The following is a 16449-nucleotide window of genomic DNA, read 5'->3' as shown; positions in this document are numbered from 1 at the left end:
ATTCTGACTTATCATCTCTGATCTCGACATCGGCGACCACCATTTCAGTGATAGCTTCCTACCACTCCAGAACCAATCCCCAGCTTTGATTCTAATTGCTTCTTGTTTCGATGGGAAATCAAACAAAAATTGGTTGTGGTTAATCGTTGTTACCCGGAGACCTGCAATAACTTGCCATCTATTTATAAACCACTTTTATATTACCTCGGACTTTGGGCTGAGATTGAAAGGATCATTGAAACACCCGATGAGGCTTTTGGCTAGGAATTTGGAATTATCATACTCTGCTGTAGGAGGGCTTTCAGAGTTTTTACCTACAAATCTACTTGCTGTAGCTTCTGGAATTTCAGGCCATTTGATAATTCTGGCAGCTTCAATATAAGGTTTTGCATGTGATTGGGCTAGCTAGAATCGTGAGTTGTGACCTTTACCCAAGAAGCGAATAATCTTCACTGCAATATCTCCCTAACCAAGATTCCACTCTTACAAAACGGCCATGTATATTGAAATTCTAAAAGACTCTGCAAGTGTAGATCTGGATTTTCCTTCCCCTATCTTTGGCAACTATTCCCTGTAATTAGTGAGGCTTCTTTAAGAGCTTCACAGACCCATCTTACATTCCTCTCGTCAACTTTAAGGCTGCAAGTGAATCTTCTCCCACGCTCAATTAATAAGAACCATCTGTCATAATCTTCACTAATGTCGACTAACTCAAAAGATTTATCACCTGAAATGAAGAAAACATTATCTCCCATGGCTGGAAATATTAAAAGTTAGAACGGATTTTTATAGCTTTATTTGACTTATACTCTTTGGGCTAGATCGGGCTCGTTTATGGATTTGGAGCTAGAAGAGACAAATTTTGAAGAATAGAGCTAGCCTGTAGGGTAAGTATCTTTCTTAACCTCGACTTGAGGGAAGTTTTCCCAAAATAAACTTATGTGCAACATGCTACGTGTTGGGGGGTGACGTATTTGGGAGGTGACGAGCGTATACACGGATGTCGAGGTCGTACCATGTTTTGGGTAGATTTTAGACTACTTTGTGCCTTGTTTAGTTTATGTCTCACTTTATTTGCTTTACTTGACTTGTGTCATGACTCTATGCGCAACTTCATACGCTAGTATCATGTTATAGGCATCTCTCTTATGCTAGTATAACATGATATGATATTATATGTCATGACTTGTTGTGTGACTACTTGAGCATCTTATTCATGCTAGAATAATGTTATAGGAATCGTTCACATGATAGTTTAACATTATGAATTCAATGTAGTATTACATGGTAGAATTGCGTATTCATAGATGGTCTCCCAGTGTTTTGGATAGCGAGAGAGAAGCAACAAAAAGCATCGAGGACCCGCTTCACTGAGGCGAGAAGCGAAGCACTCACTTTTTTGAAGTGAAACACCAATTAATACAAAAAATTAAAATATTAAATTTGCATATATAAATAACTAAAAACTCAAATAACCATCAGATGATGCCATTGAATATACTGTGTATAAAGAGAAATTAATTGTAATTAAAGAGAAAAAATAAGAATTAAATGTAATTATAATTGAAATTATAGAATATGGAGTGGTTGATAAGATACATGGTGTGAAGAAGAAAGAAGAGGAGAAAGACGAGAAAAAGAAGTTCTACTAGAAAAAGTCACTAGAACACAGAGAAATCAGTACTTGAGTATCAATACTTACGCCATAAAAAGAAAAAGAAAAGAAATAATAAAGAAAAGAAGAAAGAAAAGAAGCAAGAAGAGAGGACTTACTGCCTGGAAAATTCACCGGAAAACAGAGAAATCGGTGCTTGAAAATTTGTACTTATACCGGAAAAAGGAAAGAAAATAAAGAAGATGAAAGAAGAAGAAATACGTACCTGCAATCGAAGATGAGCAGCGACGACAACTGAATTCTGAAGAGTGTCTAAACTATGAAGTGAAGAAAACCCTAACGTTTTTAAGTCCCTTAGTTTTTTTTAAAAAGAAAAAAGAAAAATCGGCGCTTACTCGCCTCGTCGGTGCTTTTTGAAAAACGCGACGTAGCAACCTTAAAAAGTGCATGAGCCTCACTTCGCTTCTTGCTAGCGAGAAGCGAGCTCTATTTACAACACTGTTGTCTCCTTATATGCACCACGTTAGCATATAGATCTAGTTCTCATCATTCATCTGAGACTGTTTGGGCGTGTGGATTCACGTTCCTGTTTTGAGGTTCTGTTTGGGCATGGGAATTCACGTTCATGTGTTGAGACATTTGTTGGACATGTGAATTCACATTCATGTGTTGAGACATTTGTTGGGTGTGTGAATTCACATTCATGTGTTTAGACATTTGTTGAGCGTACGAATTTACGTACCGAATGCGTGTGGATATGGATCTGTCCCTCTAGAGTCACTGAACACCGAAATCTCCCCGGCAATGTGCGCACAATGGACACATGGATTTGTGTCAGTTTTAGTACCAAGTTTGAGTCTTTATCATGCATAAACATTCTACACTCATGTAAAAACATTCAGACATATCATCTACATATGCGGATCCATGCATTCTACACATGTATGAGACTTGATAGCAGGCTGTTGACACTTGAAGGGTGTCAGATTGATATAACGTTTGAGTCTTTACTAGTTATTGCATATCTCATTTATATGCGAATTTGGTGCGCACTTTGTATAAGCTTATAACCTTGTTACGGAAAAACATGCTTATTATACTCCTCTTTGGCTACGCACCTTATTATTGGTATCCGCTGTTTGTTGGTGATTTCTCCGTTATTGTATATGCATGTCAACTACACATGTTATATAAAGCGAGTATATTTTGACTGAACCTCGCCACTACTTTGTTAAGATTAGTCTTGATACTTACTGAGTACATATGGTCAGTTATACTCATACTACAGTTTTGCACTTTGCGTGTAGATTTTGAGCTGAGTTGTTGCGGAGTTCGACATCAGCGTTCTAGTTATTAGCCACCATTTTGTTCATGGTAGATTAGAACTTGGATTTCTGTTTATGTATATTCAATAAGATAATGTATTTTCTTCATACCAGCATTGTATTCCATTTTTGTTGCCCATGACTTGTGACACCAGTTCTTGGGATAGTTTGTACTAATTTTCGCGTTCTTATTTCATTATCTATTTGATGAACTTCAGTTTGGGTTGTCTTTTATGTTGGTAGTTTGCTTAGCGGGTTGGTTAGGTGTCATCGCAACTTGGTGGATCTTTGGCTCGTGACATATCAAAGATAAATGCTAACGACACAGGAAAAAAAATCAAAAGTTGAGTCAAGTCTTCAAAAACTAATACTTACTACAATAGAATGATCACTGACATGTATTGACAAAGAGACAGGCGCTTATTGATATTAAAGAAGAGTTCCCTTGATCCCTGAAAGCTACTAAATCAATCAATCATAATTTATCTCAAGCTAAACCTTTGCTTGGTCCACTATAAGATAGGCATAGTAAGGTACAAAAACACATAACAAGAAACAACAGGATCAAGCTTATATATACATATAAGTAAAGCAGCAGCATCAAAACAAATATCAGAACACGCACATGAGACTAAAAGCAACAATCTTTGCACAAGAAAGAGGGATAAAAAGAAGGCCATGAGTACAAAACATGAACATGGAAAAGGTTGTTGGGGCTGAGGGGGGTCAAAAACATATATGAGAATGAGGGTTGGGTTTTTACTGGCCAGAACCTAGATCAGAAGAAGCACCAACTGAGACAGAAGCAGATGCCTCGGAGGGCAACACCCCATGCCGGCCATAGCCAGAGATGAATCTTGGGGATACCCTTTACCTAGAGAACCATGAAAAGTAGTAGTTGCTGCAGCTTCAGGTTTCACTTCATTATCAGTTGCAGTACTACCACTACTAGCATTTTTGTTACTCACGACATTCTTGTTTAATTCAACCATGAGCAAAATACCTTAAAATCCCCCTAAACTTGACACTGATTATTAGTTGCAGCCTTAAACTATTCGTGGTCTTAATTACCCCCCTCAACTTGGCCTTTTGAGAGCCATTACCCCCTGGACGCTGATGTGGCAAAGAGTGTGGGTACACTCGCTTGCCACGTGGATTTTTTCTGTATATGTGGCATTTTTTTGAAAAATAAAATATATTTTTACCTTTTTAAGTATGTTAATTCTTTAGATAATTTTTTTCGAATACAATTTTAGATAAAACTTGGATAGAACTACATTATTTAGGCTAAATGTTTTTATTTGGCTAAAAATAATAAAGTTTTAGTTAATCTTTTTTTGAATTTGACCTGAAAATAAAAATTTATACAATTGAAATAAATATTCAAGGCATCTAAAAAGTTATAAGAAATACATAGTTTGAAATTAATTATTTTGGCTATAATTTTTTATATAGCTCTAAATTATGGCGCTCTAAAAATATATTTTTTACAGATTTTACTTGAAAAAGTAAAAATACACAGTTGAAATAAATAGTCACTGCATCAAAAGAAGAAATAAAAAGAGTACACTCTTTTTATAGTTGAAGAAATTGTACACAGTTGAAGAAATTGTACACTCTTTTTATTACTTCTTTTGATGCAATGACTATTTATTTCAACTGTGTATTTTTACCTTTTCAGGTAAAATCTGTAAAAAATATATTTTTAGAGCACCATAATTTAAAGCTATATAAAAAATTATAGCCAAAATAATTAATTTCAAACTATGTATTTTTTATAACTTTTTAGATGCCTTGACTATTTATTTTAATTGTATAAATCTTTATTTTCAGGTCAAATTCAAAAAAAGATTAACTAAAACTTTATTATTTTTAGCCAAATAAAAAAATTTAGCCTAAATAATGTAGTTCTATCCAAGTTTTATTATAAATTGTATTCGAAAAAAATTATCTAAAGAAGTAACATACTGAAAAAGGTAAAAATATATTTTATTTTTCAAAAAAATACCACATATATCGGAAAAATACATGTGGCAGGCGAGTGTACCCACACTCTTTGCCACATCAGCGTACAGGAGTTAATGACTCTCAAAAGGCCAAGTTGAGGGATAATTAAAAGCACGAATAGTTTAAGATTGAAACTAATAATCCGTGTCGAATTTAGGAGGGTTTTTTTAAGGTATTTTGCCATAATAAAGAGTTTGTCTAGACACTCTCTAAGGTCTGTTAGGTACTGCAGTAGCAAAAGCATGAGTTCGAATATTAGATGAACCAAAACCAATAAAACAGATAACAGTTGAGTATCACATGATTCAAATCCACAAAAATCAGATCCGAAAGAAAGAATCTTTGTATCGCATGATTCAAACCTCAAAAAACAGATCGGAAAAAAAGTCGCATGATTCAAAACCCCCATAAAACATATGACAATAAAAAAAGAGATTCACAATCCCCAAAACATATCACAAAGAAAGAGTCTTTTCTTTGAGTATGACATGATTCCAAACCTCAAAAATAGCTCACAAAAGAAGAGTCATGATTCAAAACAATATATCAGATAAAAAAACAAAATCGAAAGAAAAAGAAAACCTCAAAGGATGAAGAAGGTGAGGAGAGGGGGAGGCGGTGCCGGCCTGAAGCGTATCGAAAAAGTGTTCCACGCGTATAACATGTAATGTTTTTTTCCTTTTCACTAGGTTTATTGTACTTTCGGACGTACGTTAATGCTTTGAAGTGAAAATACAACCAGTACTCTAGTAGTTGTATCCGCGAATATTTATGAAAAATATTATATTATGATAGAATATTGATATCATAATTTTTATAGAAGAAAATCAATATATACTAACAAGCAGAATTTTCATGATTCTATCATTTTTGTAATATTTAATGCAAAGTTTATAAAATAAAAGATTCTGTAATAAACATATAGAGTAAATATTAAACAATCCATATATAAATTAGTATATGTGAACATTGAGTAATAAAAGAGATAATAAAACAAAAGAAATAGTAAAAAAGAAAAAGATGTGTAACCAACCCGCTAGGTTCGTTGTACTTTCGGACCAACAATCTTTGTGATCCGCGAATATTAAAAAACTAGTTAAATTGCAAGCGCAATAAAAGAAATAACACTTTCTTAACACCAACAATTTTAAAACAATCTGTGTATCTTGATACTCCGAAGTCCATATTGATTGAATACAATAACATAATGTGAACTTCTGCAGGCTTCTCCTTCTGGTAGCAATTGCTGCATTATTGAATGGAGTAAGGGGTCTAGGAGCTGAAGGCCCTGGCCGTGGAGCAGGGGGTCAAGGATGGGGTCAAGGAGCTGATGGCCCTGGCCGTGGAGCAGGGGGTCAAGGAGCTGAAGGGCAACCTCTTTCACCTCAAGGGCAGCATCAGCCTAATCTTGCTCAACAAATAAATGGTTTGCTCAACCCACACAAGCAGCAATGAATGTAGATGCTCTTTTAAACCCAGAAGCAATGGCAGCAATGGCTGCAAATTTGGATGGAGATAATGCATTGTTCGAACTCCATGGAGCTGATGGCCCTGGCCATGGAGCAGGGGGTGAAGGAGCTGAAGGCCCTGGCCATGGAGCTGGTGGGCAAGGAGCTGGAGGGCAACCTTTTCCACCTCAACTAATGAATGTTTTGCCCGACCCACAAGCACCAATGGATGCTCTTTTCAACCCAGAAGCAATTGCAGCAATGGCTGCATATTTGAATGAAGATAATGCACAGTTCCAACAGCATCTCGACGGGTTAAATCACTAGAAGGGGTGGTGGGTCGATGCAGTTATCCTGAAGCAAAGCTACAGTAATAACATGTGATAAACTACGTAGACCTGCTGCTTTTTAAACTCTTACGTTCTAAACTTTTACGTGCAATATACTGCTTTCTAAACTCTGTAAAGTGGCAGGAGTTGCCATTCAAAGAATTGAGATGTAATAGCATTGAACTTTAAGTGTTTCACAGATTTAGGTAGAAAATGAAGTGTGAACATCAGTTTTATTTGCAAGAAAAGGCAGGCAGGTTCTTCATACCCCATTACTTATCTTGTTCTTTGAGCATTCCGGGAAGCTAGTTTATTACTTATATTTTAGTACTGGTTTTGCTTTTAACACACTTTCTTTGAGATGAAATGTTTCAGTTGTCAAACATTAGGGGAGGCGTAAAACACATAAGGTTGTTAAGTGAAAAAGTTGTCAGAACACCAAATGGCCCTAAGCTTATGAACAAAATAGTTTTATAGGTTTTGCCACATGGTGGCCTCTAGTAGCCTGTGCTCCGACAACTTTTTCACTTATCTAGGAGAACAAATACGTATTTTCAACTTCAGATCTTGTAGATTTAAATGGGAATAGTTAACGCGGTTTTTATATCAGAGTTACAAAATCTTTTCTGCACTATAAAATAGAGAAATATTCCCTAGCAAGCAAGTCATCGTATCCATCTGATGGGATTTGACATTCATACCTCTGAGCTGTCAAAATCTTTAGTTAGTACTTTTCTTTGTGAACTTTCTTCATAACTCCAGTAACTACAAAAAAGAAGTTGATGCATCATGTCAAGAAGCACATGGTTTTCAAGAACACTGAAAAGAAACCAAGTAATTATAAATTACCACATTAGATATGCTCTTTGAGATGACCATTAAAAGCTGTTGTCACAATACTGGAGCGTCAAGAAACCCAGAACCAAAAACTAATCAGAACCAAATTAGCAGAGAGAGAGGCAACAGAAGATGCCCTTGAGGTGGCGTCTGCATCTCTCATGTCATTACTTGGCAAAAATTGGGGAAGCAACACGTACTTTATGTCGGATTTTTTTAAATATAATACTACTGTCCGATTAGTTGGCAAAAACTGAGCATCTGTATCCTATAAACTGTAACATCAACCTGAAAAATGCGCCTCTGTGTGCTATGATCTATAACCAGTGTATGTCAGTTCCAATAATATATATCATCAGTATCGGGAAAAGATCTACAACTAGCTAGTGGCTCGGTTAGACAAAGACAAACCTCTTTTTATGACAACCGGTGCGGTTGGATCATGTCGTTGTCCCTAAGAAAATTCGAAAGTTCAAGTCACAGAGACTTGATAGTTAACTCTACATTACTAACGTTGGGTTGTATCACAATGTGAACATAATTTTTTCAGCTAACTGGTATTTATTAATTTTTTTATTTTATCATATAACTTTTAAAAAAAAGCCAGAGATGCAGCATATTCTCAATAGAGAACTATCATAAACACACAGTTCAAAATTCAGTTCAAACATAGATCCTTCCAAATACATAAAAAAACTCCCCTACTCAAAAATTAAGATTACATCTTCCCAGGGAAAAAGAGAGTCAGAAGCAAAATTTATTCTTTAAAACCGTCTCCAACCCAACACTATTTTTGACGCCAAACGCTATTTTGGTGTAAGATTTGGTGTTTTGGTGCTCCAACCCAATACCATTTTGGTGTGTGAATAGTGTTACACCAAATTTGGTATAACACTATTCATCTACACCATTACTATTCATCAATATTTTATTATATAACACCATTACTATGCCACATCCTTTTCCGAGAAACGAGGGGACTATCTGTGTACGGTCAAAACCGATCCTCTGTCATAAAGACCGGTCGAGACGACGGCGTTTCGATCAAAGGATATCTACATGATGAGCTCAGTCGAATTCCGAAGTAGGGAGGTCGAGCTTCGAAGCCAATAGACCGATCAACAACAAGACTCGGTATCATTATCGAGCCCATATCCAAATCGAACTACGAGACAATTCGTAGTTCATCGAAGATGCCTAGACCGACAAACACTTGCCCCAAATATCGATGCCCCAAGGCAGAATCGAGCTCGAACCAAGACCGGGGGCTCGATCTAATACCGAGCTCGAGCCAGTATCAAGCTCGGAGACAAGAGCCGTTACAACCGCACCAAGGGAGAGAATCTTGGCGAGAACTGAGGAAGAGACAAATCATCATGGGTCCTCCACTATATGCATTATTTATTCTGTTGTTATAGATAAAGCAATGACCCTTTATTATAAAAGGGAGCATCCTTGTAAGTAAACACACACTCACATCCTTTTCTCACATACATTGAGATTTTCTTTGTGATTGTTTCGTCTCAACTTATTCAATTTTCCTGTTCATCATCCCTATTTTCATAGTGAAAATATTAGTATTGTTATTTTTATATCAAAGAAATTTACGTATCCTTAGAACCATACCTAAATTTAACGTTATCCGATTTTTCGGGTAAACAGTTATCTTTTGAAAAGAAAATTAGAAAAATATAATCAGTTCTTGTACAGTCACAGTTTCTGATTATTTTAATATTTGGGTATTAGAAAAAGAACATTCTAATTTAGTGAGGCTCTTTCACCATGCACGAAGAGTGAATAAATTCACTAGTGTATTCTAAATTGGCTATCATTAATTATTTTTCTTTCATTTTCTCTTCATTCCAACAAATAACTCCTTGTAGCTTTTAAAAAGTTAAGTTATATATTAGTCCTAGAATATTGCTTCAAAATTATTCATTTTTAGGTTTACATTATTACTTATTCATTGTTTGTCTAGGAGCTATAGGACCGAAGACTTTCATGTCCAAAATTTCTAAACGACCAAAGATTCAATTTTAAATTTGTGTTATTTAACAAATATTTAAAGAATCGTGATACAATTTATAATAACAAAAATCGGCATCTCAGTTTTAGCATTAAGTCCACATAAACTAAATAACAACAAATTTTACAAGAAATTTACGAGAAATACTTCATCTTGATCATATCTTCCGCATGTTTGTTGTGTTGGTGTTTATACACAGTGATGGAGCTAGGATTTTCATTAAGGGATGTCAAAATATTAAAAAAATAAAACCGAAAAATCAAAGGGAGTCAATATATAGTAAATATACATAAAATAATTTTTTTTAGCAATACACTGTAATTTTTGGCAAAAGGGCTGGTTGAATGTGACTCCGCCACTATTTATACAACAAAAGAAATGACAATTACGCCTCAATTCCAAACAAGTTGGGATATCGCGTTGATGTTTACATAAATTTTAATTAACTTATAGTTATTGATATGAATAAATTTTATTATATTAGTTCCTTTAATTATGATATAAATTATAAAAAATATCTTAATAGGAATACATGTGATTTTAAAGTCCCTACTGTGGCAGTTAATCGGTTAGTCGGTTACGCTTGCACAACTAAACAGGCGACGGCTTTATATAGTAAGCAAATCAAATACTCCATCTTTAACTCCTCTCCCAATAATATTCAATAAAAAATCATCTTGAAATAGATTCACCTTCACAATAAGAGAAAAGCAACAATGGCTGACAATCAAGCCAATTGTGCCGCATGCGATGTGTATCGGAAACAGTGTAACGAACAGTGCCGATTTGCAGAGTTTTTTTCCTTTGGCACGTAGAGGGGAGTTCTTAATCTTGGTGGAAACGTATGGAAAGAGCAATCTCAACCGTTGGATGAAGGATATTCATAACGATCAGAAACAAGATTTCTTGAACAATCTATACAGAGAAGCAATGATGAGAAGGTGAGAACAATCTATAAAAAACTCTCGTCTTTGTTGCCTGAAAATGTTAAAAATCCCTTTCGACAGATAATCTTGGGAATTGAAATAGTAACTTGTATTGTTGGATTTACTGCTGCTTTGATGTAAATTGACGTAATTGAATTGATGTTAAAAGTTAATCTGGATCTTTAGATGGATTTACGGGTACTTTGACACATATTCTAGGGTTGATAACAAATTTTGATCTGTATTTCTTAGGTTACAGTAGGTATAGGACATTCTTGGAGTTCATACTCATGGATTACTATAGAGATTATCTCTGTATTCTTGGATATTCTTGTCTCTATTCTTGGGTTTATATAGTTATATCTTTAGATGGATTTACTGGTAGAAATAACTTGTACCTGGAGACAGGACTTTTGTCCTTGTTAATGTACCATCACGGCTAAATCAGAACATTGTATGGAAATAAGCATAGAAACGAGAGAACAATTGTAAATTTCCTTAAATTTCTCAGCTACAAGACCCAATAATTGTGAATTTCCTAGAGAGAAACTAAATTTTTTTCAAACAATCAGTCACTCTTATTAGCACGAACGATATCCTTAATAATAAAAAAATATACAGAGGACACATTAACACCTTCAATATGTCAGGCAAGAAATGATATCCATAATGCGCTTGAAGCAGAATAATATTGAAGTGAAGTGACTGTTAGCTGAGCTGGAAGTTCATAACCTGCAAAAATTAGTCATGCCTTAATCAGACAATTAAAATATTGGAACTACATAAATGAGAGAATAGCTACAAAAAAAAAAAAAATTGGTTTGCGGTATTTTGTAATAAATGTATGCCTTTCAACGAGTAGGATCCAGAATAGCAACTTTGGCTACTAGGCTCCAGCCAAGGCCCCACAACCTCGTTCCTCCAACATTAGTCGCAGCCTGCAAAACACAAGCATGTCAAGAATAATTTGGAACAAAAGATTTTTTATCATCTGTATATCTTGATACTCCGAAGTCCATATTGATTGAATACAATAACATAATGTGAACTTCTGCAGGCTTCTCCTTCTGGTAGCAATTGCTACATTATTGAATGGAGTAAGGGGTCTAGGAGCTGAAGGCCCTGGTCGTGGAGCAGGGGGTCAAGGATGGGGTCAAGGAGCTGATGGCCCTGGCCGTGGAGCAGGGGGTCGAGGGGGTCAAGGAGCTGAAGGGCAACCTCTTCCACCTCAAGAACACTGAAAAGAAACCAAGTAATTATAAATTACCAGATTAGATATGCTCTTTGAGATGACCATTAAAAGCTGTTGTCACAATACTGGAGCGTCAAGAAACCCAGAACCAAAAACTAATCAGAACCAAATTAGCAGAGAGAGAGGCAACAGAAGATGCCCTTGAGGTGGCGTCTGCATCTCTCATGTCATTACTTGGCAAAAATTGGGGAAGCAACACGTACTTTATGTCGGATTTTTTTAAATATAATACTACTGTCCGATTAGTTGGCAAAAATTGAGCATCTGTATCCTATAAACTGTAACATCAACCTGAAAAATGCGCCTTTGTGTGCTATGATCTATAACCAGTGTATGTCAGTTCCAATAATATATATCATCAGTATCGGGAAAAGATCTACAACTAGCTAGTGGCTCGGTTAGACAAAGACAAACCTCTTTTTATGACAACCGGTGCGGTTGGATCATGTCGTTGTCCCTAAGAAAATTCGAAAGTTCAAGTCACAGAGACTTGATAGTTAACTCTACATTACTAACGTTGGGTTGTATCACAATGTGAACATAATTTTTTCAGCTAACTGGTATTTATTAATTTTTTTTATTTTATCATATAACTTTTAAAAAAATAAGCCAGAGATGCAGCATATTCTCAATAGAGAACTATCATAAACACACAGTTCAAAACTCAGTTCAAACATAGATCCTTCCAAATACATAAAAAAACTCCCCTACTCAAAAATTAAGATTACATCTTCCCAGGGAAAAAGAGAGTCAGAAGCAAAATTTATTCTTTAAGACCGTCTCCAACCCAACACTATTTTTGACGCCAAACGCTATTTTGGTGTAAGATTTGGTATTTTGGTGCTCCAACCCAACACCATTTTGGTGTGTGAATAGTGTTACACCAAATTTGATATAACACTATTCATCTACACCATTACTATTCATCAATATTTTATTATATAACACTTTTAATTTAACATATTATAAATTTTGTAATTACTTATACTTTTTATGTACTAACTACTATCTTTATGATATTAATTTTATATTTTAATTTTAGTGTATAATTTTTATAAATTAATTTTCGTATATTTTATTTTTATATAAAATTATAAGTTATAATTGCATAAAAATATATAACAATCAAAAAAATAAAAAGTGCAAATCTAAAATATAATATATTGTTAATAAATAACACAATGTTCATTAAATAACATAAAAATAAATATTTAATACAGTAGCGACTGACATAGATTAAAATTGAAAATACATTAAATAACATAATGGGATGAGAAAATTATAACAATAATCTAGTACTCTGGTAGGTCACTTCAGATCCGCCAATATCATTAAAATATTGAGTGTATGGGGCAGGGATTGTTGCGGTTGTGGCTGTTGAAATTGTTGACTTCTTTTATCCATTATTATTTTGGCTATGATTTTACTTGTGAGTGTCATTTGCAAGAAAAAAAATTGAATATAATATGTGAATGCTACAAAAAGTAAAAGCATGCATAGAATTTCCATATGAATGCTAGAAAATATCACCTCCCATCATGTAATGACTCAACTGATCGTTTTGAGCTCTATCATCCCGTTCTTGGATTTGAGACTCTGTAGGTTCAGTTGGTGATTTATGACTTGTGGTTATGGTTGGTTCAGGTCCCAAGAGGTTTGGAAATGATTTGGAACACTTGGCTTCTAATTAGAAGCCTTAAGTTAAGAGAGCTGGCCAAATTTAACATTTTGAGTAAAGGGATCTCAAAATCATGATTTGAGAGTTCCTATAGGATTGTATGATGCTTTTGGACTTGTATGTATATTATGTTTAGCACCCAAGAGTTCGGGCGTGATTCGGCGCTATTGTGAGAAATTTGGAACTTTTTGTTTTTTTGAGATGGATTAAATTCCATGGATATCCTCTCTCTCTCTCTTCAAACACACTCTCTCTCATTCTGCTTCCTCTAACGGCTCCCTGCCACAACCGCTGACAAGCCAAGCTTCGGCATCGGCGACGACTACCACCACCAGGTAAGGTCTCTCTCTCCCCCTTCTTTTTGTTTCTTCCATCGCCAGCGGCATTGCCCAGAGCCGGTGACGGCTCCCATTTCTCTTTCTCTCCTTCCTCTACTCTATCCCCCTTTCTTCTCCCTCCCCCTCCTTGGGTGTGCGTGCGCAGCGCCGGCGGAACTAGGGTTTCCAGCGGGTTTCAACCACGTGGCGGCATATGTACAGGCAAATTTCTGGCCAGAAGTTCCCGTTTTGGCACTCGCCTCTTCAAAATTGCCCGGACCCACATTGTTCCAGCCGGTTCCGACGAGATCCCCATCACCCCGGCTAACTTTTCGGTGACTTTTTTCCGACGAATGTCGTTCAAGAAGTGGCTCCTCTCCACTCTCTCTTGGAGCCGATTCTTGGGGCTCCTCTCCACTCTCTCAAGACCCCCAACTTTCTCCCATCTTCAAGGTAAGCAATTCCCATTGTCTTGGTGTGAATCTTATCATTTCTACACTAGAAGTAATTCAATCCACCATGAAATCCTTAGATTTTCAAGAAATTTCTTCAAGAACTCAAGGGAGACTTTTACAAGATTTCTTCCAAAAGGTAATCCTACACCCTTAGACTTACATGCATGGATTCATTATGGGATAGTGATTGAAAGCCATAAGTTCTCAATTTAAATTCATAACCATTGTAGAGATTGAAAGGTAATTATTTGATCGAATTTTGTTAGTTGGGTGTGGATGGTTGGACATGCATGTGACGTTGGAAGTTATACATTACTTGGGGATCATAGTGGGATAAATTTTTAGTAAATGGTGGTAGTTGGATGAACTAGTTCCATGGATAAAAAACGTAGAGATTTATGCATACTAGATGTTTGATAAAATGCCTAAGTGAGCTGAATGCTATGAACCCCTTCCTAATGATGGTCCAATTTGATCATGTTTCTATATATTGAACTAGGAGTTTCAGGACGTTGTAGTAATCTAAAGAAAGCTCAAGCGAGGTATGTTGGCTAAACTTCCTCCATAGAATCGTATTCCATGATCTCCCTGTGAACTCCAAGTACGGTTGCTCGAAGTACCAATTCTTATCATGTTAGATTATCTTGAAGACATGGTTTATCATATGCCGATATGCTCAAGTCTTGTTTCAATTTCTATCCCTATACACTCCTACAAAGATACTTCAAATGAGGTTGATTTAACGAATGTCTGATTCCAATTTATGTTTCAAATAAAATGGGTATAGATTCCTTGTAAATGTTTCCAATGTGTTATAAGCTCTTACGTTCTCACAGATAGAAGCTACGGTGTTCCTAAATGTCCTAAGTGTTCTTAATGTTCTATGGTCACACATGGCAAGTAAAATGAAGTGATAGTATGAACATGAAACGTGACCGCTTGCCAAATGAGGATTATAAAGCATTGTATGTTCCGATGGTTTCAATCATAGTAAGAATGCTTCTAAAACAATAAATGCAAACGACTTTGTTAAGTCCCCAAGAATCATGAACTTAGCTAATGACCTTAAGATGACAAGAGAGTACATAACAAGATGAAAGAGAGATGTCCTATGCTAAATGATTGGGTCCATGCGCCATTGAAATCTACTTATTGATTCACCATGCATGCGTTAATGTAACAAGCTATGGTTCTCCATGATGACCATGAACATGAAGTATTCCAATGATTCGGGAATTTACGACCTTAAATGAAATGTTAATCATGTCGCTTTGAGCTTATATATGCTCATGTGCATAATAATGTGTTATGAACACTATGGATGGTCAATAAAGAGCATAGGTGTACAGTATAGGTGAACCCTATGGACGAGCTACGAAACGCATAGGTGTACAATATAGGTGAACCCTATGGACGGTCTATAAAGCGCATAGGTGTACAGTATAGGCAAACCCTATGGAAGGTCTATGAAGCGCATAGGTGTACAGTATAGGCGAACCCAATGGACGGTTTATGAAGCGCATAGGTGTACAATAGAACTCTATAGATGGTCTATGAAGCGCATAGGTGTATGATATAGGTGAATCCTAAGGACGGTCTATGAAGCGCATAGGTGCACAGTATAGGTGAACCCTATCGACCGGTGAACCCTATAGACGGCCTATGAAGCACATAGGTGTACAATATAGGTGAACCATATGGACAGTCTATAAAACGCATAGGTGTACAGTATCGCTGAACCCTATGGACGGTCTATGAAACGCATATGTGTACAATATAGGTGAACCATATGGACAGTCTATGAAACGCATAGGTGTACAGTATAGTTGAACCATATGGACGGTCTATGAAACGCATAGGTGTACAGTATAGTTGAACCCTATGGACGGTCTGTGAAACGCATAGGTGTACAGTATAGTTGAACCCTATGGACGGTCTATGAAACGCATAGGTGTACAGTATAGGTGAGCCCTATGGACGGTCTGTGAAACGCATAGATGTACAGTATAGGTGAACCCTATGGACGGTCTGTGAAACGCATAGGTATATAGTATAGGTGAACCCTATGGACGGTCTGTGAAACGCATAGGTGCATAGTAAGAGAGGGCTATGGACGGTCTGGTGAGACGCATAGCCAGCACGAACAATAAGTGCCACTTTCATTGCCCTTGTTTGTACATATTACATTTACATTATATTTTGTATCCCACGCACAGTTCATATGGCTCACTTGA

At 36.2% G+C, this 16449-nt stretch overlaps 2 protein-coding genes and 2 long non-coding RNA genes across 5 annotated transcripts in view; 2 read left to right on the top strand and 2 right to left on the bottom strand.

Moving 5' to 3' along the window:
* LOC138900905 (uncharacterized) overlaps positions 1–6259 on the top strand; it is a 30259-nt gene extending 24000 nt beyond the window's left edge. The window contains exon 2 of the transcript XR_011412248.1: positions 6171–6259. The gene's annotated coding sequence lies outside the window, so the exon portion shown is untranslated. The remainder of the gene's footprint in view (positions 1–6170) is intronic.
* LOC138900907 (uncharacterized) overlaps positions 1–8073 on the bottom strand; it is a 31338-nt gene extending 23265 nt beyond the window's left edge. Inside the window, exons 1-2 of the long non-coding RNA XR_011412250.1 lie at positions 7574–8073; positions 7426–7489 (exon numbers count right to left, since the gene is read on the bottom strand). This is a non-coding gene — a long non-coding RNA (uncharacterized lncRNA). The remainder of the gene's footprint in view (positions 1–7425; positions 7490–7573) is intronic.
* Positions 8074–10241: 2168 nt separating this feature from the next.
* The window catches only part of LOC138900904 (uncharacterized), a 33086-nt gene continuing 26878 nt past the window's right edge, over positions 10242–16449 (top strand). Inside the window, exons 1-2 of one of the 2 annotated variants that reach the window (XM_070188569.1) lie at positions 10242–10528; positions 11571–11771. In XM_070188569.1, coding sequence (XP_070044670.1) covers positions 10338–10528; positions 11571–11754 — 375 coding nt within the window. In that variant the 5' untranslated portion in view covers positions 10242–10337 and the 3' untranslated portion in view covers positions 11755–11771. Of the gene's footprint in view, positions 10529–11570; positions 11772–16449 lie in introns of those variants that run through there. The other variant, XM_070188568.1, reaches the window with a different exon arrangement.
* The window catches only part of LOC138900906 (uncharacterized), a 37144-nt gene continuing 31671 nt past the window's right edge, over positions 10977–16449 (bottom strand). The window contains exons 3-4 of the long non-coding RNA XR_011412249.1: positions 11362–11451; positions 10977–11245 (exon numbers count right to left, since the gene is read on the bottom strand). This is a non-coding gene — a long non-coding RNA (uncharacterized lncRNA). The remainder of the gene's footprint in view (positions 11246–11361; positions 11452–16449) is intronic.

The sequence above is a fragment of the Nicotiana tomentosiformis genome, chromosome 11 (assembly GCF_000390325.3).
Source record: "Nicotiana tomentosiformis chromosome 11, ASM39032v3, whole genome shotgun sequence".
Taxonomy (NCBI): Eukaryota; Viridiplantae; Streptophyta; class Magnoliopsida; order Solanales; family Solanaceae; genus Nicotiana; species Nicotiana tomentosiformis.
Note: the sequence above shows the minus strand (reverse complement) of the source record. Positions and strands in the feature narration are given on the sequence as shown.